General features: G+C 44.2%; 1 protein-coding gene and 2 non-coding genes across 3 annotated transcripts in view; 1 reads left to right on the plus strand and 2 right to left on the minus strand.

The window, feature by feature from the left end:
• Positions 1-921: 921 nt before the first annotated feature.
• Positions 922-25,503, plus strand: part of Atxn10 (ataxin 10) — a 123,281-nt gene continuing 98,699 nt past the window's right edge. The window contains exons 1-2 of the mRNA NM_133313.2: positions 922-1,128; positions 23,806-23,997. Coding sequence (NP_579847.1) covers positions 1,013-1,128; positions 23,806-23,997 — 308 coding nt within the window. The 5' untranslated portion in view covers positions 922-1,012. The remainder of the gene's footprint in view (positions 1,129-23,805; positions 23,998-25,503) is intronic.
• On the minus strand, positions 14,912-15,100 carry LOC120094028 (U2 spliceosomal RNA). The gene has a single exon (XR_015626196.1). It is a non-coding gene; the product is annotated as a U2 spliceosomal RNA (small nuclear RNA).
• LOC120093968 (small nucleolar RNA SNORA48) lies at positions 16,480-16,619 on the minus strand. The gene has a single exon (XR_015626243.1). It is a non-coding gene; the product is annotated as a small nucleolar RNA SNORA48 (small nucleolar RNA).

Consider the following 25,503-nt stretch of genomic DNA (forward strand, 5'->3'; position numbering starts at 1 on the left):
CAAATAAATGTTTTCTTTGTAAGAGTTGCCTTTGGTCATGGTGTCTCTTCACAGTAATAAAACCCTAGGACGCCTGCATATACATGCCGGGAGACAAACTCAGGTCTCTTGGAAGGTAGAAAGTATTCTTAATGTCTGAGCAAGCTCTTCAGTCTCAATATGGGAATATTTCTGATCAGCATCTTCTTCCCGAGGGGGAGAGCCTCTGTCCAAGGTTTTCTTCCATGGCTCTGGGTATCCAGCATCTTTTCCCCATGTGGGAACCTCCATTTTAAGTCTCCTTCAACGGAACACTTCAACCTAGCATTCCCTCCCATGGAGGAAGTCTCTATTCCAGGTTTTCTTGCAATGGAAGTCGTTGGCCTAGCAACACATACCCTGAGGGTAAGTCTTCTCTCCAGGTCCCCTCCCATGCACCTCTGGCCAATATTCCTGCTCTTCCTCTCAGGGACCTCCTTTCCAAGTCTCGTTAGGGACAACATCCCTTATTCTCGGGGCGCCACTTCGGCCTGGTATCTCTTCCCCAGAGGGAAACCTCTGCACGAGGACCCCACCAATGGTGGCCCTTCCCCATGGTAAACATCTGTCTCTGATAAGACACTCATTCTCTAGGACACTCTACAGCCCACCCACCCCCACCCTACCCCGACCCCTTCATCTCAGTATTCTGTCCTCCGGGGAGGAGGCCTTTACCCCTGCCGCCCCACCAGGGGACCGAAGACCGCCCCCATCCCACCCTCTGCAGGAGCAGGACTTCCGCTGCGCCCCCTCCCCTCAGGCGGGACTTCCGCCCCCGCCCCCTCCCCCTGCCGCGTCGCCTTGTCCTCTTCGCCTGAGGCAAGACAGCTAGTCTCGCGCTCTCTGCCTTGCAGCACCACGGGATCTGAGTGACGTGGGCTGCGGAAGCCAGAGCCGTGCAGACCGCGTCTCTGTCTCCTCGCCTGTCGTCTGTCTCCCCTTCTCTCGCTCTTCTCTCCGCCTCGTCAGGCTCGCCCAGAGAGCGAGTGGCAAGATGGCGGCGCCCAGGATGCCACCCTCCCGGCTGTCGGGCATCATGGTGCCAGCACCTATCCAGGACCTGGAGGCCCTGCGCGCGCTCACGGCGCTCTTCAAGGAGCAGCGTAACCGGTAACTGCGCGGGGGTTGCTGCCTAGGAGGAAGAGGATCCATGGAGGGGCTCTGGGCTGGGCTGGGCTGCGGACGAGGCGGGGCGGCGGGCTCGACCGGCTCGTCCCACGCTCAGGTTGTGGCTCTGTGGCGCTCGCCTAGGCCTGCTCTGGACGAGAGTTTGCCCAGGCTCTGAGAGGGGCAGGCGGTGGCAACCCTTGTCCCCAAGCTGGCAGTGAGGAAGCTGTTGGTTCTGCTCTTCAGGCGGGGCCCTGAAGGCGGTGGCCAGGGGAGGCGTGTTCAGGCTTGCTTCTACCACTAGATTAAAGGGAGATAGATGTCCAGGAGCCTGCAGATCTGGACTGGCTTTTTGACGTCTGCTCAGCATTTCCTCTAACCTTTCTGTTTCTGGCCTTACAATATGGTGCATGTTTTCAGTGCTGAGATGAAATAAAAACGTTTAAACAGAGGCTTCGAGGCTGTCAGTTCCTGATGGATTTTGTAGTATTGTTTGTGCTGCAGTTTCCCTGTCTGTTTAATGAAAACAAGGTTCGCTGGGACCTCCTCAGTTGAGTGGTAGTGAGGATTTAATGAGATTTTGCATGTTAGTAACATCCTTAGAACATGCCTGACACCTAATACTAAATAACATTAGTATTTTCTCTTAACAGTAATGGTCTCCTTTGGACCAGGTATTGTCCAGGAGACCCAGAGCCCTTTTCTCATGTAGGGAGATAACAAGCAGGCCCAGTCGGGGACAAAGGGCAGAGAGCATAGTGGGAAAAAGGCTCAGTGGTTACAAGAACTTTTTCTAAAAATAGATGGCGGGATCAGGCCTGTCACGTGGCACAGCCCTTCAATCCCAGCATTCAGGAGGCAGAGGCAGATGGATCTCTTGAGTTTGAGGCTGGACCAGTCAGCACCGTGACATCCTCCCCATCTCAAAAACAAACAAACACCGACAACAACAACAACAAAATACACTGGTCTGAGCTCTTTCCCATCTGCAGACAGACACAGTAGAAGAGTGTGTATCTAAAAGGTGTTGAAGACCCCAGGGTACTGCTGCTTGGCCTAGTGGTTAGGATGCTAATCAGTGGGATACTTGTGGAAAATAACGTTGGTTGATTTGATGCTTGGGTCTGTCTATACCGTTTGGGACCCCTGCCTTAATCATTAACCGTATATTGGGTACTATGAGATGGTCTTTGCAGGCGGCTGAGGTTACAAAAACAAATGTGACATTCTTCTTTTCATTAAACACATTAGGGGATTGCTGTGTAAACATGTTTTGCTAGAGAGCCACACAGTAAAGGTCCTGCTTCCCGGCGTCAGGAGAAGGCCTGGGAAGATGGTTCAGTGGTTAAGAGTAGTTGCTGCTTTTCCAAAGGTCCAGTGCTTGAGTCCTGGAATCCATAAGGTGATTCATAACCATCTGTAACTCCAGTTTGAGGGGATTTCATGTCCCCTTCTGGTCTCTGGGTATCAGGCATGTACACGGTATACATGGACATACACAAAACACCCAGACCAGCTCTAGTTTCTATATTAAATATTTGTACATTTAAAACCAAGATCAAATTAAAGCCCTCTGTTAGCAGGGAGGGAACAACTATTTACGTATTAAAATGAACCTTGACCTATATCTCAGACCATTCAGAAAAATATTTCAACATGGACTGTAGATCTAACTATCTGAAGTGTCTAGAAGAAAATAGTGTCCTTGTGACCTAGGCAGACTTAAAAATTAATCCTTTCTGGGAGTACATAAAGATGGGTTTTACAGTGTTTTCATATATGTCATTGTATTTTGCCCACATTCACAGCACTGGAGCTGCCCCCCTACCCTGGCACTAGGCAATCATTTCTTATCTAAGACATGGATAATATCCTATTTAGGCAAAATATTTTGTCCAGCTAGACTTAAAATTAAACACTTGATCAAAAGATAGCATTCAGAAGACAAAGTAACCAGGATTCTGTTACCAAATTACATTCCCAGCCGGAAATGCAATCCTTATACACTGTTGGAGAGACTGTAGAATGGTGTGACCAACGTAGAAACCTGTTTGATGGTTCCTCAAAAAATTCAGCATAGATTACCACCAAGATATTAAAGGAGCTGTAAAAAGATTTCATTCTATGATTCCCTTGATGAACCACAGGGCAGATTCATAGAGAAGTGAATTTAGAGGCCATCAGGTTTGGGGCAGCAAGGAACGTAAGTAATTCCTTTGATTAAGAGTTGCGGGTGGGCTGGGGATTTAGCTCAGTGGTAGAGCGCTTGCTTAGCAAGCGCAAGGCCCTGGGTTCGGTCCCCAGCTCCGAAAAAAAGAAAAAAAAAAAGAGTTGCAAGTTTGGATTTTTAAGTTTTAGAAATAGGTGGTGGTGATGTCTGTTGAATTGTGAAAGAAATTAAACTTGTTGAATTGTAGACTTAAAAGTAGCCCGCATGGCAAATTTCATGTTACAGATATTTTACTACAATGTAAGACATTAACATTGTAATGTGTATACCAAAATCCAATGAGTCAGATACTTGGAATGGGTGAATTGTATGCAGTGTGAATTGTATGTTAAAAGAGCTCTTGTAAACAGACAAGACCATAATGAGATCCGTGGATATGGTCATGGTGATGAAGTTCTGTAACCTTGAAAGGGATTGCCATTATGAAGCCAGCCTGGGCTAAAAGTGAGTTCTAGGCCAGCCTGGGATATAGAACAAGACCATGGCAGGAGAGATTATTTGACGTAGAGGTTTAAGAGCACTTGCTTGGTCTTCCAGATGATGAGGCTTCAGTTCCCAGCACCCAGGTGGCAGTTCACAACTGTCTGTAATGCAGTCCCACAGATCCATTGCCTCCTCCTTGGCCATCTTGGACCAGGCATGGGTACGCACACAGACAGTCAGGCAAAACACCCGTCCACATAAAGATTAACAAAAAATTTAAAAACCAACGAACGAAACAACAGTAACCTCTCCAAACAGCAACAACAAACTCCGTGTGCTGATTCATATGGCTGAGTTTAAAATGACAGCATCAACGTTTTGTGAGAGATTGTGGGGTGACAGGGGCACTTATATGTTATGGGTGGGATTGTAAAAGACGTAACTGCTTGGGAACAGAATGGTGGTCTTCATAAACTTAAATGTATACATGATATGACTTTAGGTATTACTCAAGAGAAACAAAAATGGGTATCCACAAAACACTTGTTAAAGAACATTCGTGACTTAACTGATGTGATCAAATAATGATCAAATGTCGGTCATCAGGATACGTCCTAAAACTTTTATAATTAAAAGAAATGAACTGCTGACACAGAAGAACATGGGAGAATTCCAGAAATCCTGAATGAAAAGAGCCAGACACAAAGAATATACTTTTACCAACTGGCACACTAGTCCATGTTAGTCAGTGTGCACACGTGACCAGTGGTGGTCAGTGGAGGTTGGGATTAGCAGGGAAAGAGACGGGGAGCTTTTCAGGAAATGGGCCACATCTGCATGGGTTGTTGGGTTATTTTAAAGTTTTCTGCCTGTAAATTAATTTCCTGTATATCAGTAGTCCCCAAAAGAACCCTCTTGAGTGTGTGTAACTGAAGGGTTTTGGCCTTTTCTACTCTCTGCCTAAGTAAAAAACAAAACGGTAAACTTCTAGGCGTAGCTGTCAGATCAGGCTATTGTCCTGTTGCTGCGGCTTTCATAGGGTAAGGTTCTATCCACCATCCTGAACTTGACCCTGTGTTCAGCCTGCCGTGTGGATACGCCCTGTTGCTAAGGGGTCTGGGCCCTTGGCTACCTTTCCTTGTACTCCAGTGGTTGTCACAGTGCTTTTCCATGGAGTCACTAGGCATGAAAGTACTGAGACATCCCACTGAGCCCCAGAGTTCTAGATTTTTTTCTTCAGGTCTGGGTTTTCAGAGTGCCCAGAACTGATGTTCTTGGTGTTGTAGTAACTGCTGTCTTTGCCCCTTGGTCCCCTGCTTGAGAGCCCACAGAGGTTCTCTGTAGATAGAGCTGTTGAGATTCCCCTTTTGCCTGATGGAAGTCTTCTTCCCTGAGGTTACTTTTTTATTTGTTTGGTGTGTGTGTGTGTGTGTGTGTGTGTGTGTGTGTGTGTGTGTGTGTGTGTAGAAACAATATGGCCTACATTCTCTCCTCCTACCATATGAGTCTCAGGAATTGAGCTAAAATGGAAGATGGTCAGGCTTGGCTGGAGGCGCTTTCATCCCGCTGAGTCATCTTGGTAGATCGAAGTGTTCTGTTGGGCTCTACAACTTAGTTCAATATAGCCTAGGGTTACAGCTTTAGGACACAAACTGTCCGTGGGCCGTTGGGAATAGTGAGGGCAGGAACCAGTTTTTCCTGTAGCTACTTTTCTTGTGAACCTTTACCTCATTACCTTTCATTGAGCAAGAACTTTTTTCCTTTCTGAGCCCACTCCTCCCTCTGAAAGTTTTATATTTTCTTGTACCTCATCCTGGGGATCCTGGCTTAAAAGCAGGTATTTTGTTGGTGATTTAGATAGTAGTAGTATTAGAAATCTGGGTCTTTACTTATTGGGCAGCCACCATCTTTGTCCAGGTCCTTTCTGTGAAGCTCTCTGTGCTTCCTCCTGGACATGGCTTCCTGTGTAGCCTGCATGTTGGCTACAGTGTTTGCAGGTCTTTTTTATCCTCACATGCAGAGGAGTCCTGTCCTGGCTTTGTGAACCACATAGTGTTTCTGATCACCACAAGGGATAGGGGACATTTAGCCCTTGTTATGCAGGCACCCAGTCCTCAGTTAGAGGATTCTGCTTTGTGGGTATGTTGGCTTTTTAGGTTCAGTTGACTGCTCCCATTCAGTTTCTGTGTGTGAAGTTATATATCTCGTTCATAAGTTAGGCTACACATTTACATTTTTTATAACATACTGAATTGTTTAGAGAGGAGGGAGGTGTTACAGTGTGAACGTCTCACTGTCTCCTCATTTCATAATGGAATGCCATTTTTACTTGTTACATTTTTATTGAGGGGTGAGAGGGAGGGAAAGAAAGGCCGTATGATTGAGTTCTATCCACTATGGGGGTCCTGGGGATTGAACTCAGGTTTTCAGGTTTGTTACCTTATCTACCAGGCTACCTCGATAGTATAATTTCCTTTCCCTACCAATCTTTTCCTACTGTATAGCACTCTTTTTGAGGGCAGGAACCATCGTCTTTGGAGCATCTCCTGGCAGAGTGCCTAGGCAGTTTTGATGCTTAGTGAACATTGAATTGAATAGAGCACAGAGGATGAGCCAGTTGGTTCCATTGAGAAACCATTCTTAACAGTGTGTCTTAGTCAGGGTTTCTATTCCTGCACAAAACATGACCAAGAAGCAAACTGGGGAAGAAAGGGTTTGTTCAGCTTACACTTCCACATTGCTGTTCATCACCAAAGGAAGTCAGGACAGGAACTCACACAGGGCAGGAACCTGGAGGCAGGAGTGGATGCAGAAGCCATGGAGGGGTGCTGCTTACTGGCTTGCTTCCCCTGACTTGCTCAGCTTGCTTTCTTACAGAACCCAGGACCACCAGCCCACCAACAATGGGCTGGACCCTTCCACCTTTATCAGTAATTGAGAAAATGCCTTATAGCTGGATCTCATGGAGGCATTTCCTCAAGGGAGACTCTCTCTTGATAACTTGTGTCAAGTTGACACACAAAACCAGCCAGTACAACTGACCCCTTGTCAACTAGACACACAAACACATCACTATTAATCCTCAACCCTTACTTTCTTATTTATCCCCAAGATCTAAATAACTTTAAAAGTCTCATAGTCTTTACAAATTCCTACATATTAAAATTTCAATCCCTTTAAAATAGCCAATCTTTTTTGAAATTCAAAGTCTTTTAACTGTGGGCTCCACTAAAATACTTTTTTCCTTCAAGAGGGGAAAATATCAGGACACAGTCACAAGCAAAATCAAAATCGAACTCTTAACTGTCCAATGTCTGGAATCCACTCACAATCTTCTGGACTCCTCCAAGGGCTTGGGTCACTTCCCAGCTCTGCCCTTTGTAGCACACAGCTTGTCTTATAGGCTCCAGCTGCCTGTACTCCACTGCTGCTGCTGTTCTTGGTGGTCATCTCATGGTACTGGCATCTCCAAAATGCTGCTCTCTTGCTGCAAGTAGGCTTTACCAATAGCCTCTCATAGGCTCTCTTCATGGTGCCAAGCCTCAACTTCTTTGAATGATGACACCTCTAGTTCTGGGCCATCAACTGCAGCTGAGGCTGCACCTTCACCAATGGCCTTCTCTGGCCTCTCTCACAATGCCAAGCCTCAGCTGCTCTCCATGACCCCTTCACGCCTTCAAAGCCAGTACCACCTGTGTACTTTTACACATTACCAAGTACGGCTGCAGCACAAGGTACAACCTTGGCTATCTCTGGAACACAGATTCTTTGTGCTCTCAGAAAACAGTTCCCAGAAGATTTCATCTTAATGATGCTGATCTCTTCTTTTTTTTTTTTTTTGGTTCTTTTTTTCGGAGCTGGGGACCGAACCCAGGGCCTTGCGCTTCCTAGGTAAGCGCTCTACCACTGAGCTAAATCCCCAGCCCCTGATCTCTTAATCACCATTAATTTCTTAGTTTCAACTAACCAGCATCAATAGTCCCAGTAATGCAAAGGTTTCACTTTAGTAGTTATGGTATCTTGTTAATCACTGTTGATTCTTCAGCCCCAGCAAACCAAAACCACAGAATCTTCACAATCAAAACAGCAATGGCCCTGATAAGAGCCTTTAATCCTCCCTCTGAGATTTCACAAGCCAGGTCTCCATCATTTGCACTATTCTCAACATTATCTTCCAAGCTCCTACAGAACATCCCACAGAGCTCTAACACTCAATGGCTCTTCTAATGCAAAGTTCCAAAGACCTTCCACAGTCTTCCCCAAAACATGGTCAGGTTGTCACAGGAATACCCCACTATTCTGGTACCAATTTGTCTTAGTCAGGGTTTCTATTCCTGCACAAAACATCATGACCGTAAAACATCAAGCAAGTTGGAGAGGAAAGGGTTTGTTCGGTTTACACTTGCACATTGCTATTCATCACCAAAGGAAGTCAGGACTGGAACTCACACAGGGCAGGATTGGAGGCAGGAGATGATGCAGAGGCCATGGAGGGGTGCTGCTTACTGGCTTGCTTTCTTACAGAACCCAGGACTACCCGCCCAGGGATAGCACCACCCACAATGGGCCCTTCCACCTTGATCAGTAATTGAGAAAATCCCTTACAGCTGGATCTCATGGAGGCATTTCCTCAAGGGAGGCTCCCTTCTCTGTGATAACTCAAACTTGTGTCAAGTTGACACACAAAACCAGCCAGTACACAGTGAGACAATTACTTTTAACACTAAAAAGCTGTTTAGGGTGCCATGTTATGTATTCATTTCTTTAACCACCTATACTGTTGCTTTTTTCATTGCTGTGGCCAAATGCCTGACAAAAAGCAATGTTAAGACTTTGACTCACTGAATAGTTTGCCATTTTCATGAAGGCACAGGTAGGACCTGTGAAGCACTGTTCGCATTGGCCTAGTGTGGAGTCGGGGTTGGGGCGAGGCGATGCTTGTGCTCAACTAGTCTTTTTTCCACCTCTACCTGCAGTTTGGCATCAAGTCTTCCCTCAGTTAAACCTCTCTGAAGATACATTTATAGACATGCCAAGAGGTGTGTCTCCTAGGTGATTCCAAAGCCAATTGATTTGACAATGAAGGTTAAGATATTTGCCAAGTTTTGGGGGCAGTTATAGTTCATGTAGTAAAATAAGCAATATTTGGCTTGCTTCCAGTATCCACCAAAGAAACAGTACAAGTGTTGTGACATTAACTTTACAAATGTCTGGAACCTTCTTTCCCTCTTTGTCTGCACACACTGTGATTTCCCTCATACTTTATTTCCATTTCACTTCTCATGTTGCTGGGGTTTAAGTACAAAATAATCCCCACTGGCTCATGTGTTGAGGACTTGGTTGTCAACTGATGGGCGTTGGGACTTGATTGGATCCTGACTGCTCTGATCAATGGATTATTCCCTTGATGAATTAATTCATCATGTGATTATATTATTAAGAAGTGTGAACAGTGGGAGGCGGAGCCTCATTGAAGGACGTAGGTCACTGAGGAGATGACCCTAGACCAGTGCGTCTCAATCTTCCTAATGTTGTGACCCTTTAATACTGTTCCTCATATGTGGTGATCCCCTAATCATAAAATATTTTGCTGCTACTTCTTAACTGTAACTTTTCTACTGTTATGAATAACAATATAAATATTTTTGGAGATGGAGGTTTGCCAAAGGGTTGCGACCCACAACAGGGTGGGAACTGCTGCCCTGGAGGTTATGTCATGTTCTGGTCCTTTCGAGTGTTTCCTTTTCTTGTCTTCTCTGCTACCTGCTCACAGGATATTCCACCCAAGCATGGCTATACCCTCTGAGGCTGTGAGCTAAAAGAAGTCCTAGGTTGTTTTTGTTAGGTATTCGGGTATAGTGGCACAGAAATGATGACTAATATTGCAAATCTTTTTGATCAGTAGGCCTCTGTCCTGTCTTTTGCTTCCTTTCGAGACCATCACAGAGTATTAAAAGCACATAATTACCTCAGAGGCTGGATTCTTATTTGACTCTGCATTCCCAACTCTTCCATTCACATCTAGCACATATGAGCATTTGATCGTTTTTTTTTTTTTTTTTTTTTGGGGGGGGGGCAAGAAACACCTGTAGCTGTTTCTTTTCTTTTCTTTCTTTCTTTCTTTTTTTTTTTTTTGGTTCTTTTTTTCGGAGCTGGGGACCGAACCCAGGGCCTTGCGCTTCCTAGGTAAGCGCTCTACCACTGAGCTAAATCCCCAGCCCCCTTTCTTTTTTTTTTTTTAAGATTTATTTATTTATTATATATAAGTACACTGTAGCTGTCTTCAGACACACCAGAAGAGGGCATCAGATCTCTTTACAGATGGTTGTGAGCCACCATGTGGTTTCTGGGAATTGAACTCATGACCTCTGGAAGAGCAGTCGGGTGCTCTTAACCGCTGAGCCATCTCTCCAGCCCCTTGATCGTATTTTTATGATTTTTCCTGAGCCCTTATATATAAGATAAAAGCACAGAAGAGAGACTCTAGTTAGGAATGTATAGGGAACATCACTGTGGTAAAATGTTGCTTTCAAAGGATAGAAAGTGGCTTAGTTGCTTGCATAAATATGTTGACTAACTTTCATGAAGAAAGCAAATAGATTAAACCCTTCAGAAGTCAGAACACCACAGGAGTAAAAAATAAATCTGTCTATCTGCGTACACTCATACATATGGGTTTTCCCTAAACATTACTGAGTCTGTGGCCAGCAAGTCTTTGAGTGCTCCAGAAGATCAAAACAAGTTGCCCCCAAACAAAAACCCAGACAAGTCATCAGCTTAGTTGAAGATACCATGTGGCGTTTTGACTCAGCCATGATTCAGTTCAATTGTTTGAGAGAACATCAAGTTCCTCTATAAAAAGAATTGTGTGATGGCGGTCTCCTTTATTTTTACCTATGCCATGAGCTGGAATACCACATGGAGCTAGCTATTTGGTAAGGTGTTCTGACTCAGCTTCAAAATACAGAAGTGCTCAACAGGAGGCCACTCTCAGCAGTTATCTTAAGTGGATGATGGAGTCAGGAAAGAATTTGAGCAAAACAAATAAGGGTATGTTTGCGGCTGCCAGAACCCTGAGGAGTCCTTCCCTTCCTCCGGTGTTTTGTAGTGGTCACTGGACTCAAGGGCGTAGTCAGTGATCTGTGAGTAAAGATTCTGAAAGGCGAAGGTCCCTGGGATTGTTGTTGAGCTGAGCCAGGCTCTCTGATGGCCACGGACTAGAGCAGTGGTAGTTATGTGTGAGTGGGCCTTCCTTATTATACCTTATCATTGCCACCGATGAGTTTATGTGTACAACACCTAGAATAGTGGCTCGTACGTGGTAAATGCTATCTAAATGTTAGCTACTGTCTTTGTCTTGGTCACCAGATCATGATCATGATCACCATAGAGAATAGAAACTATATCAATGGATATTAAAGAATTACCTCATGAATAAATATATCAGTATTATTACTGAAACCTCAACAACAGAGACATTTTCCCCAGGGTAACCTGTGGATTCTGTGCCACTCAAAATAACATTTCAGTAAACATTTTGTTAGAAACGCTACTTATTTCTGAGGACCAGCCTTTCCCAGAGGCTCTCGGCGGTTGGAGGTGTTTTTAGTCTTTGTATTTTTGTGGCTCTAGATGGGCTAGGTACTTAGGCCTTGATTGTCACATGGCGTCAGACTTCTTTCCACTATACACACCCTGACTCTTGTTCTTTTCTTGTAATGTTTTTATTTTTAATTATGTATATGTGTCTCTGTGTATACTTGGGTATGTGTGGTGCCCATGGAGGCCAGAAGAGGAGCTGGGGTTACATGTAGTTTGAGCTGCCTGTAGTGGGTATTGGAGCCAAACTCCTGGCCCCTGTGAGATCAGCCAATCCTCTTGCTTGTTGAGCCACCTTTCCAGCCCTCTTCTTTGCTTGTTTGTTTGAGATGAGCGCTTGCTGTGTAGCTCATGTTGTCCTTTAACTCAGCTGCTGTCCTTTTGCCTTAGCTGCTCAGTGCTGAGGTTACAGACTTGCACCACCTGGCCTGCTTGCCTCCAGCTTTTTGTCCACACTATGGTAGTAACTGTCTGTTGAATCAGCCTTGCAGTTGAAATATCTGTGGACCACTGCATCCTATTCATTTAGCTTTAGCTTACCATTAACTGTGTATTGCTTTAATTGTCTTAAATCTAGGTCATTGGTAATCCTGTCATTGCCCAGCCGTATTTCTCCGACTGTCAGTGAGCTTGACTTTAACATTACTGCATGTTATACTTTACCTGGACCTTATTTTTAATCTGATTTATTCATGAACAGTTTCAGTAGCCCTGGTTCCCCAGTTTGCCTTTTCTCTGTGATCTCCTACTCCACATGTCTTTAGCATAAACTTGTAGCCTAATGATTTCTGTCTCTGACTCTTTGTTTTCCATTCTCTTCCTGATTCCACATTTCCCTTTTTAGTTCAGTTTGGATTCATGGATCTAAACATTTCCACTCATCCATCTCCAATTAAATGCCACTCTTTGTGCTGTCACCCAGATAATTAAATGAAAGACAGTCATGCTTAGCTTACTGTGCTCTTTAAATCGATGAATGCTAAGCAGCCATGCTGATTGGCCTTTAATTTTTGATATGTTATAATTGCATGCATTTATGGGGTACACTATCATGTTTTGCTATTTATGTAATGTGAAATGACTAAATAAAGTTAATTGACATAACATCAACTCTCAGACCTATATTTTTTAAACAAAACTGTTCTAAGTATAGCAATATAACTTGCATATCAAATAATTAGAATAAATTGATATAGTTTTAAACAAGAACAAGAATCTCACATTACAAACTCCCTCTCCTTGGAACACATGACTCTCCCTGGGAAGGGGCAATAGAATAGATATTGTGGGTAGACTTCGGGGTGTGTGGGGATAGGAATAGGAGGGATCATGTGAGGGGAGGATGGAGGGTCATTTTAGGGGCAAGGTAGAAACCTAGGGCAGTGGAAACTCCTAGAAATCAATGAGGGTGGCCCCAGCTGAGACTCTAGTAATGGGGGATATGGAGTCTACCCCGGCCATCTCCAGTAACCAGGCAAGACTTCCAGTGGAAGTCACAACTTCCAGTCACAACCCAGCCACAAAACTTTTGAACTACAGTTTGTCCTGCCTGCAGGATGTGCTAGGGTAAAGGTGGCACTGGAATTGTGGAAATGGCCAACCAGTGACTGGTCCAGCTTGAGACCCATGCCACACCACAAGAGGGAGCCCATCCCGGACACTGCCTAGAGTCTCTTGAGGGCCAGGAACCGGAGGCTGGGTAGCTCAGACCCAGGGTAGAAACAAACATGGGGTTGGGGTGGGGATGATTCCTAATAGTCATCAGAGAGGCTCCATCCAGCATCCGCCGGAAATAGATGCAGAGACTCCAGCTAAACATTAGGCAGAGCTCAGCGACTCCTGTGGAGGAGAGGGAGGAAGGATTGTAGGGGACACGGGTCATGGACACTACAAGAAAACGCACAGAGTCTACCAACCTGGGATTGCAGGGGCTCACAGAGGCTGAACTGACGATCAGGGAGCCTGCATGGGTCTGACCTAAGTCCTCTGAGTATATGTGTTGGTTGGGGAGCTTGGCCTTTTGGTTAGCAGGACTCCTAACAGTGGGAGTGCTGACTGTCTCTGAGGCTTTTGCCTGCTTTTGGGACCTTTTTTCTCCTACTGAGTGCCTCATCCAACATTGATAGAAGGGTCTGTGTCTAGTCTTACTGCAACTTGACAAGCCATGCTTGGATGAGAATCATAGGAAGGAAAATGGAGGAGGAGTGGATGGGGTGGAATTTGATGACACACAGATTGGGAAGAGGGGGGAGGGGAAACAGGTCTGGATGTAATAGATGAAAAAATAAATAAAAAATTAAAAAATTAAACCGAAGGCATTGGAAAAAAAGGGAAGAAAACCCCACAATAATACCCCAAGCCCCTTCCCTCATAATAATTTTAAAAAATCATTTTTTTTTCTGGCTATTAAATAGTGACAGGCAGTGGTGGCTCACACCTTTGATCCCAGTGCTTGGGAAGCAGAGGCAGGTGGATCTCTGAGTTCAAGGCCAGGCTGGTCTACAGAGCAAGATTCAGGACAGCCAGGGCTACACACAGAGAAACCCTATCTCAAAAAAAAAAAAAAAATGCCAATATATATTGGTCACTGCCTCAGAGGACTAACTCACGTTGTGTTCTTTTGGAATGGAAAGTTGGTTCTTGATACTTCAGTACACAGATAGTTGAATTCATATAATCTAACATAATTGTGCTGGGGTTGAAACAGGGCAGACAGGGTCTTACTCTATAGCCCTGGCTGGCCTGGAACCCATTATGTAGACCAGGCTGGCTTCAAACTCTGATAGATCCTGTCTTCCTGAGTGGTGGGACTAAAGGTGTGTGCTACAACAACTGGCTCATAAGTTGCCTGGACACCATCTTTCTTTATCACCTAATATTACCCTTTCTAGTTCTCCTAAATGTTTGCTTTTCCCAACATTTAACCTGGTTTGCAATATACACATGTACATTATAGGCTAAGATATGCATTTGACGGAGAACTTGTAGGGTTATGTTTTTGTTTTTTGTTTTTGTTTTTTCTGAGCTTGGGACACCTTGCTTACTATTACTTACAAGGTCCATTAATTTTCTTGCAAACTTCATTTTCCTTTTTTAAAAAATTTACTCTCAGGTGTGTTTTTTCAAGTTGAAAAATGTACCTTTCATTTTGTTTTGTTTTTCAAGACAGGGGTTTTTCTGTGTAGCCCTGGCTGCCCTGGAACTCAGTGTATAGTACCAGGCTGGCCTTGAACTCACAGAGATCCACTTGTCTCTGCTTCCTGAGTGCTGAGATTAAAGGCATGCACCATCATCACCCAGCTAGCAAACCCACTGTTTTCAAGAACTTTTAAAAATTTATATTTATGTGCATTGATGTTTTGCCTGCATGCATGTCTGTGTGAGGGTGTCAGATTCCCTGGAACAGGAGTTACAGACAGTTGCAGTGAGTTGCTGGGAATTGAACTTGGGTCCTCTGGAAGAGGATCCAGTCAGTGCTCTTAACCACTGAACCATCTTTCCAGTCCCTCGTTCAAGAATTTTAATGCCTCCTGAAGTGGATTCCCACTTCTCAGAGGTAGTAGAATACCTCTGAGAGGTCAGTGTATGCAGTGGATGGAGAAAGTATATTCATCTCTCTGTTTCAAAAATCCATTTAATATATTGTCCTCAGTTAAAGGACTATCAGTTATTAAACTGATGCAGATACTATACTGGACCTTAGCTAAAAGGCCAAGAAGTAATAATTTTATTTTTCTTGACGGTTCAATAGTATTATACATATGCAGATGGTTTGGTATTATGAATATGTGAGTATCTCTGGTAGGGTATGGGTTTCTTTCCAGTGTGTGTTCAGGAATGGCATAGCTGGGATATGTTAGTGCTATCTTTAGCTTTTTTCTAAAGAACTGTTTTGATTCCATTTTTGAGTTTCACATCATGCACTTTAGTCCCTCTCATATCTGCCTTTTGCCCTCGCAAACCCCTCACCAAAACGCACACTCACATGCACGTGCCACACACACACACACACACACACACACACACACACACACACACACACACACACAACTCTTTCCGCCCCCTCCCCCAAAGCATAGAAAACATCTCATTGTGGAAGCTGTAGTATGTCAGTGTGTCCCACAGTAGATCCCTTTGTCCACACATCTTCACTTGCAAATGTTCATTGCAGTGAGTAATTGGTCTGGTTCAGGATCTCTGGCCTCTGTGACACCATCAATATTGGATCCTCATTGGGACTCATCCTGATTATCCTGTTGTTGCCCTGTGTCATGGAGATCCTGCAGTTTTGAATCAGGAGGACTGCCTTTTCAGTCATCCCAGCCATTCCCAGATGATATAGATTTGGAGTGGACCAACTCAGAGCCCATTTGGAGCCCTACTCTCCCTTATCTGCACCTCCAGACCACTGCTCCAGGTAGGCCACCCAATGCTGCCATTTGCAGAAGGCAGGGCCAGCTCTTCTCCTCTCACACTCTTGGGGCTGTCTCACCTGGCCTTTGTCAATCAGGGTCCACTTCATTGTCCAGGTGAGGTTCAGGGCCTGCTCTCCCAAGTGCTGCGGCCTGTGAGAAATAGGGTCAACAGGGCCAACTTTCCAGAACACTGTAGCCAGTGAGCCACTGCACTGCCCCTTAGATGGTCCCTGGTGACTGCCCTGACCAGGGATATCCCTATGCTTTCTAGTGACCACAGACATTGACACCAATCCCTGCCACTACTGGGTAATCACAGACCCAGATATGGCCTTCAGTGGGCACTTGGCTGAGGCCTCTTACCATGGCCCAGGTGGCGTGGCTGGCCACTCACAACAGGCTCCTCCTCCCCACCCTCACTCTCCACTTCCATCTCTCTTCATAACGCTCAAGCTGTCCCACTTCTCTCTCCCTCCCATCTGACCACCACATGCTTGCACACTGTGTTGGCTCCTGCTGCAGGCTGGCCACGAGGCTGGTGGGTCCCTGGGTGACATCCTCAGTTCACATGGCGGCAAGTGAGTGTTTATGGCCAGCCTGTGCTGAGCACAGATCAGTGGGTGGCAGGGCAGTCAGCAGGTCTTTGTCTGTCTTCCTCCTCCCAAGCTGACTGGCTGGGCTTGATTTTTATGTGTCCGAGGCATAAAACAGCTTTGGCCATCAAACCAGGCATCAAGCTCAGATGAACAAAGGACTGCCATCTGCTCTGTCCCTGACTGATAGAACAACACCACCAACCTGGTGTCTCTTTGCCCATTGCGGGTGTGTGTGTGTGTGTGTGTGTGTGTGTGTGTGTGTGTGTGCGCGCACGCTATCTTTAGCTTTTTGAGGAATATTCAGACTTATTTTCACAGTGGCTGTATTCATTTTGTGCTCCCACAAGCAGCAGATAAAGGAGTCATTTTTCCCTTGTCCTCCCCAACATTTGTTGTTAGGTTTCTTGAAAATAGCCATTCTGATGGAGTGAAGCGTCTCCAGGTACTTTTAATTTTTATTTCCCTATAAGAAGGGATCCCTTATAAGTAGGGATGTTGAATCTCTTAGTTATTGGCCATTTATATTTTTCTCTTGAGAAGTGCCTATTCATTTTTTTTTTTTTTTTTTAGCTATCTGTTGATTGGCAGTTGTTTTCTTGGAGTTTAATTTTTGATGTTTGTAATACTCTGAACTGTAGCTGGTGAAGACTGTTCTCCCATTACGTGGACTGTTGGCTCTACTGATAGGTTTCTTTTTTTTCTCTTTTTCTTTTTCTGTGTAGAAACTTTAACTTCATGAAATTCTATTTGTGGATTCTCGGGGCTAGTTACTGTGCTCTGGGGGTTTTTGTTTTCTACAAAACTTTTTTTTATTTTTTTTTTGGAGAGTCTACAAAACTTTTACTGAGGGTTTATCCTCTTTTTATCCGTTAGTCTTAGTGTTTTGGGTTTTTGCTAAGGTATTTGATCTACTTCCAGTAAAGGATACAGATCTAATGTTTGGCTTCTGCAGGTGGACGTCCTGTTCTGTCAGTTCTGTTTGTTGAATAGCTGTCTTCTCCGCTGTGTGCTGGTTCCACCTTTGTTGAAAATAAGGTGGCTATGCTTTTGTCCGTTTACTTCCAGCCCTGTGTTCTGTTACTATAGTTCCGTGTATAATCCGAGGTCAAGGATCCTAATATCTCCAGCTGTCTTCTTTCCTCTTAGAATTTGTTTTGGGTATTTGTGGTCTTTTGTGATTCCACATAGATTGTTGGGTTGGTTTTTTTTTTTTCCTAGCTTTGTGAAGTATGACATTAGGATCTTGATGGGTATTGCATTGACTACATAGATTAATTTTGGTAGTACAATAATTTTCTTCATATTAATTCTGCTTAATCCAGGAGCATGGAAGGTCTTTTCATGGTCTGAATATCTTTGGTTTCCTTTTTTAATACCTTGAAGTTTTTATTGTAGAGGTCTTTCACTTTGGTGAGGTTTAACCAAACTGACTCTAGGTTGTCTGTCTTTTTATTATTACCTAGCATGCACGAGGCCTTGGATCCCAGAAGAAGGAAAGGAAAAAAAAGCTGATTTCTGCCTATGTAGCTGCTCTTACAGGGTCTTCAGTTTCTGTTCCTATGACAGCGCTTTCTTTTTTAAAAATTTCATTACATGTAATAAAGTATCTATGTATGTGAGTGTGTATGTGTTTGACTGTATGTGCCATAGTGGAGTCAATGGACAACTGACAGGATTTGAGTCTCTCCTTTTACCACGTGGGCCCCAGTGACCAATCAGCTCATCAGGCTTGCTGGAGGTATCTTACGGCCAAGTCATCTTGCCAGCCACAGTCAGTTCTTTATAGAGGAACCAAAGGAATCTTTAAATGTTAGTCAGATGCTATCACTCCACTACCCCAAATCTCCTTAGCCTATGATGAGTTTGCACTGCAGTTCTCTCTCACCTCTGTTCTGTAGTCTAAGTCGTCGTTTTTCATGCGGCTTCATCCATCCTGGCCCCCGACTTTCTAGGATCTCAGCTGTGCCTTTGCCTCCTCGCAGATTCTCCAGGAATATGTGTAACTGGTCCCCATCACCTTATTACCATACTCAAATGCTGTCTTTTTTTTTTTTTTTTTTTTTTTTTTGGTTCTTTTTTTCCGGAGCTGGGGACCGAACCCAGGGCCTTGCGCTTCCTAGGTAAGCGCTCTACCACTGAGCTAAATCCCCAGCCTCCAAATGCTGTCTTTTTAAAGAGAGATTTATTACATGTATAGTACTGTTTGCTTGCATGTATGTATGTGTATTACATGTGTGCCTGATGCCAGAGGAGACCAGAAACAAAACATTAGATCCCTGGAACTGGAGTTACCAATGGTTGTGAGCAGGGAACTGAACCTGGGTTTTCTGCAAGAGCAGCAAGTGCTCTTAACCACTGAACCATCTCTTCAGCCTCTATTTTCCTTCTTTCTTCCTTCCTTCCTTCCATCCTTCCTTCCATCCTTTCTTTTTTTCTTTCTTTCTTTCTTTCTTTCTTTCTTTCTTTCTTTTTTCCGGAGCTGGGGACTGAACCCATGGCCTTGTGCTTGCTAGGCAATCGCTCTACCACTGAGCTAAATCCCCAACCCCCTCTCTTCAGCCTCTAAAACATTGCTTTTTAACTAAGTTTTTATTTTTTAAATAATAAACTTCTTAGTAATGTTTTACATTTTTAGATGTATTTTATGTGTGTGTGTGTGTTTCCTTTACATGTATATGTGTCCCACGTGTATGCCAGATACCAGTGGACATCAAGAGAAGGTATCAGATCTCCTGTAGCTGGAGTTTTGTATAGCTGTAAGCCACCATGTGGATGCTGGGAATTGAATTTAGGTCCTCTGCAAGGGCAGCAGATACTCATTGCTGAGCCATGACTCCAGACCCTTGCATGTATTTTTTTTTTCTAAGACTGAACAATTTCCAAGTTTGCTGGGTTTAGCCTTTTTGTTCTAAGTCTACCTGAAGCTGCGTTTTACGAATGCCCTGTAGGTTGAAGCCTTCCCCACAACGGTGGAGTAGGCCAGCTCTCCCCTTCACATTTTTAGTGTCTCAGCACCGCCTTTTGCCTAAGTGTCTGTTAGCATACTTCCTTCCTGGGTTCTAGTATCCACTCTAGAGTTTGCTTTCCATCTCCCTGCTGCTCTGTCCTGTACATGACATGGCTGAGCTACTTTCGCTCTATTGAGAAATTACCTTTATGAGGATAATGGGAAAGGGGAAACCATGATGTTGGGGGGTGGGGAGAGAGAGGACTGTGGTATGTTAGGAATCTTAGTAACAGACCTGGCCCACCACCTGCTTTATTATGGCCCATGAATGAAGGGTGGTTTTTACATCAAGTAACTGACACCTGAAAGCTATATGAATTTTAAATTGTGATATTTACTATAGAATATCCTTTTCAAGGTCTTGCTGTGTAGGCCAGGATGGCCTTGGAGCTTGCCAGATGCCAGCTTCCAGCATAGTAAGCCACATGCTTGGCCATAACAGAAGGGTTTGCTTGTTTGTTTGTTTTTGGTTTTGTTTTAGTTTTCAAGGCAGGCTTTCTCTGTGTGGCTGTGGCTGTCCTGGAACTCATTTTGTAGACTGGGTTGACCTTGAATTTAGAGTTCCACTTGCCTCTCCTCTCTCGAGTGCTGGGATTAAAGGCTTGTGACACTACCAAGTATAGGGGGGTGTGTGTGTGTGTCTGTGTGTGTGTGTGTGTGTGTCTGTGTGTCTGTGTGTGTCTGTGTGTGTCTGTGTGTCTGTGTGTGTGTTTATGAGTGCTACTGCCTTCAGAAGCAGAATAGTGTTCGACCCCCTAAATCTGAAGTTAAGTTGTTGTAGGCAGTCTGATGTATGTGCCAGGAGTGAACTCTGGTCCTTTGTGAGAACAATTAGTCATTTAAACCAGTGAGCTACCTCTCCAGCCTTAGCACAGTAGAGTTGTAAGTGGATCCAGCCATGTTCATAAGAGTCATCTAAGCCTGCCTTTCTGTTAAAGGGCAGAGTTGAGAAGTTGATTGCGGGAGTTTCTGGCTGCACATAACTGTTGTGACCTAGCAAAATGGGTTGCTTGGGGCTCTCAGGGACTGCCTGAGCCTGGGTGCTTCTGGAAAGGTGGGTTTCAGAGTTTGCTGTGGACTCCTTGTGGCAGCTGATCATTTTGTAAAAATATTATTTTCTAAGCAACAACAGTTAAAATACGCAAACACATAAGTCAGCTTTTTTTTTTTTTAATGTAGTGGTAGGTATTAAGAATAATTCTCTTAAACAAGTGTGACAGTCTTAGTTGCAGCTCTAATGTCTAGTAGTTCCTTTTCAGTAGGAGGTCCACTGATAAATTAACTGGAAAATGTGTACATATGGTATATTAGGCCTGTCTAACCTGTGACATTTAATCACAGGTAGTTTTCTTTAATTTCCCTCAAACAGGACTTGCCAAGACCAACAAATGTGTTGGAACTTGAAGGAAATGAAATTCTACCTTTTGTGTAACTCAAAGGAATTTTTTTGTTCTCTAATACAGCATTTCATTTATATATTGTCTTCAGGGTATGCATTCCTCTCTAATAGGAACGTCTAAAGGCTGAAGTCTAATTGTCTTTAGAAGCACTCTACCTTCTGCGACGAAGTAGCTAAGCTCCTCAAAGCCTTTGTGAATATTTTTGTTAGTTTGACTAAAGCAGGGCTGACAGTGATGATTATTAATAATGTTTATAATATGGGGACGACTGATCTTTACCAGCCATTTCATTGTCGTTAATCATTACGTATGTACATGCATTATGTTGTCTTGACTGTGGAGACTGTGGACAGGCTTTGCAGAGCGGTAATGTCAAGTAGTTTTCTTCCAGGGCTGTAGTGAGAGAGAAGTGGGCGAGGCTGTGCTTTCACTGTGGTGAAGAGCGTCCTGTCCTCATCTCGTAAACCATCTTTCTTCACCCAGTGTGTGTGCTATTGCAGACAGGGTTAACAGACACATCGCTGTTTACCATGTGACTGGAGGAATGGCTTTTATTTTTTCTTTCTTGAATTTTCATTAGGGGAAACAAGCATCTAAGACATATTCGGGATGTTTAAAATATAGTGAATTTGGACTACGGACCCGTCTTACAAATTGATCTGTTTTAGTATGCTAAGTAGGAATCACAAGACAACTCTCTGCATCAGGACCACATCTTTATGAGGTGACGGCAGAAACACTATAAGAACATCATTATTCTTGAGAATAACTGTCTTCTTCCGTCCGTGGCTTCTTCAGATGTCAGTTTCTAGTAAAATGAGTGGGGAGAGATCAAGTAGTGGCCTGGTTTTCAGGGGAGACTGTTGATTGTGGGTGGTGGTGTCTGTGGCGTCTGTGAAGAGCGAGGAGGACCAGCTGGAAGAATTAAGCCTGCTCCATCATCGCAGGTGTGAAGTCACATCTCTCAGCCATCAGCGGAGGACGTAATTGCTGCAGACTGTTCTGGCTGTACAGCGCTTTCTTATTATTTTTGCACTACTAAGGTTTGAACCTAGAGTCTTATACAGACGAGTAGTCAAATGTGGTGCCATTGAGCTACCTTATTTGTAAGACCAAATAATAAATGTTGTTGAAACTGTGCCATCAGAACACATGCAAGTAATTAGATTTAACTTTGTGGTAGAAATTGTGATACTCTTAACATTCTTCACTATGTTTCAAACTCTTGGGTATTTTTTCCAGCATCTTTGGTAATCCCTAATGGGAGTTTAAGTAAATGTTTCTCTCTCTCTCTGACAGTATTGTCAACAAAAGTGTCTTACCTATGTAATTGTTTGATACAGTTGCTGAGGCAGGTGGATTTCACAGTTTTGTTTGGTCACTAAGTCACTGAAACACTGGGTCAAAGTTTTATGACCTATTTGGAAACAGTCCTGACTGGTGCGTAGGGTGGAGCACAGACATTTTTTTGAGTGTTTCTCAGTCCTGCCCCGCCCCCTCCTGCAGACAGGGTTTCCCTGTGTAGCCCTGGCCATCCTGGGACTTGCTCTATAGACCAGGCTGCCCTCAAACCTAGAGACATCCTCCTGCCTCTGTCTCCTGAGTGCTAGGATTAAAAAACCACCACTGCCCAGCTGCTTCCCTGTTTTTAATTAATTAATCAATTAATACCGTGCCTTCTTCCTGAAACAAATTTCAAATACCAAAAAAAAAAAAAAAAAAAAAAAAAAAGGAAAGAGGGGAGAGGTGTGTAGGTGTGTAGGTCAGTTACTTACCACGTGGGAGGCCCTGTATGTCCGAGGGGTAAGTGAGGAAACTGGAGAGAAGAGAAAACCCAGACAGTGGGATTCCCACTGTTGTAAACACGAGCTATTCACCCACCTCTGGATTTACCCAAGGCCCAGGCATAAGAAAGCCTGGGATGTTTGTCTCTGTAAGACTGAGAGATAGCACATAGTACACAAGAAGCCAGGGTGCTGAAGTTCACAGAAGAAATCATGCCCTGCTGCTGTAAAGGGAGGGGACATTGGTGGTGTGTGTTTGGTGATTGGTGTCCAGGCAGCACTGGGTCGTTCCTAGTTTGGAGTTTCTGTGGTCTGACTTATTCCTGTGATTCTACATTGAGAATGGAGAACACTTAGACGGTCAGGACTGTCTGTAAGGGTGTCTTAAATGTCCAACATGGCAGTTTTCTTTTGTCCTTAAAAGCAGATTGCTGTTTCTTTAGGGGCTTTATAGGATGAGGAAATTAGTTTTCATTTAGGTACCAAATTGTATCCAAAAATTGCCATCTTCAGAACTATAGAACTATCCTTCTGGGGTGACAGAGGCTCATGAAGACTGTGCCTGAGAGCTGGCATCTCTGCCTGGCATCCATTCTCGTAGGGGAGCTGCCACACACAGCCCCTCCTGCTCCCCGTGTCCCTCCCTCTCATGTGTAAAATGTACTGTACCCCTTGCTTGCTGGCTTCCTGGGATCTATGGAGTGGATGACATGCTTGCTTGTCCTCTCAGTCCTTCTAGAATCTTGTTTCCCATAACCGAATGCAAGGTCCATATCGGGTAGTGGCAGATCCATAAGCAAGAGAGTTAATTCATCTGGGCTGGATTTGGATTGTCCTGGGGATACAAGTACTGGGATCAGAGAACTTTAATTGGAATTGTGACTCTGGCATTTATTGGCCAAGTGATGTGGGCAAGCAACTCCTTCCTGTACATTGTAAAATGGAGAGGACAGTGTTGATCTTGAGATTATTTCAAAGGCAGCGTGAGAGAGCACATGTAAGGATAACCGCAGCCCTACACATAGTAGTGTTCAGCTTACACTGCAGCCCACAACTTCTGTGTCATAATGAAGGAGGTGCAGCAGATCAATCCAGCTTCCCCTGCCTTTGTAGTAGAGAATTTGGGGGATGGGGCATTCGGAAGTTTCTCTTGTCTTTCCCTTCTTCCCTCCCTCCCATTCCTCTCTTCCTAGTTTCTAGTTTCTAACAACCTTCTTTTCTTCCAGGGAAACAGCACCCAGAACGATCTTCCAGAGAGTCCTGGATATCTTAAAGAAATCCACTCAGGCTGTTGAGCTGGCCTGCAGAGATCCCTCCCAAGTGGAGCACCTGGCTTCCAGTCTTCAGCTGATCACCGAGTGCTTCAGATGCCTTCGTAATGCTTGTATAGAGTGTTCTGTGAACCAGAATTCAATCAGGTAGTGATGCGTGGTCTTCCGAGTGTTTCCTATGTGTTGGTTAAGGCTTTTGCTTTATAGTGCTGCTCACTTTTTTCTTTTATAAAACTGTCCTTTACCTTACAGGGAAACACCCCTATTTCTTGTATTCTCTTGTTTAACAAGAGGGGTTATTCAGCTTTCCTGTTCTAATTTGTAACTTGTGTTGAGGTGTTTGATTCCTTATGTAAAAGTGATTTGAATTTGGCATTGGTTCTGTATTTCTAAGTTCTGCTAGTCCAAGTTCACATGTTGTTCTTGACCCCCTTTTAATTCAGATGTTTCAGTTACCCTGTATTTACATTGAGAAAAATATTTCATATTTTTCTGAGTCTGTCTTAGAATCTAAAGCTCCAAGCACTTTGCCTCTGTCTTGAGCTGTGTGTGTTTCCGAGAAGTTCGGAGCAGAGGGTGCTCTTTGCTGCTCTTTCCTTTGTACAGCTCTCATACCTAGAGCTGAGATTCTCTCCGCTGGTGTAATGCCCTCCCTGCACAAGACTCTTTCTGAGTAGCCCTGGCTGTCCTGAGACCCACTCTACAGACCAGGCTGGCCTCGAACTCAGACTTCCCCTTGCTTCCGCTTCCCGGGGGCTGGAATTAGAGGTGTAACTACCATGCCTGCCTTTTCCTCGTGCTTTCATGAAACCAGCTTCTTACTAAAAATTCGTTTTAGAATATTTTATTTGAAATGAAGTCAGAAGCCACAAGCAGAATGCTCACCTTTCTTCCCCGGATTTGCAGGTAGAAAGGGCCTCCAGGGCTCTCCATCACAGCTGTGATGGGTGAAGTTGAGCTGGTCCAGAAGACATTTGATTCCCTTGGCTGCTTAGACAGTCTTATACCTGAGGCTTTAATATGATTAATGAGATTTTTTTAAGATGAAAGGGAAGGAAGAAAAAAAGCTGGAGTTGTTTTAACATCAGTACTGAGACAAACCTGCCGTCTCTTTGCAGGAAATGGATATAAATAACCATAATTAATAGTTATTATTTTGCTTTTTTAGCTAATTAATTTTAAAACCTTTTTAAAGGGTTATTTTTATTTATGTGTCTGTGGGACTGCCACATGTATATTATGGGGTACCCATGGAGTGCAGATGGGGTGTGGGATCCCCAGTAGCTGGAGCTAGTAGGTGAGCTCCCAAACTCTAGAAAAGCAGCAAACTCTCTCAGCTGCTGAACCGTCTCTCCAGCCCCAATATCAGGATTTTAAAACATAACTTTATGTTCTGGAAACATGGGCCAGGATGCCAGTTCCAGGTCAGAAAGGGCAGGGAGCCTAGAGCGGAGCCTGCACATGGGCATCTTTGCTGGCCTCGGTGGGGAGGAAAGGAACTTTGGCAGCACATTTGGGTCGGGTACTTTACTTGCACTCTCTTGTCCTAATCCTTGGGATACATTGAAGAGTAGTGTGTGTGCTACAGCTTCCTTCCAGTTTTTCAGTGGTAGAAACTGTGGCTTAGAGAGGTGAAATAACCTGTCCTGACAC

The sequence above is a fragment of the Rattus norvegicus genome, chromosome 7 (genome assembly GCF_021556685.1).
Source record: "Rattus norvegicus strain SHRSP/BbbUtx chromosome 7, alternate assembly SHRSP_T2T, whole genome shotgun sequence".
NCBI lineage: Eukaryota > Metazoa > Chordata > Mammalia > Rodentia > Muridae > Rattus > Rattus norvegicus.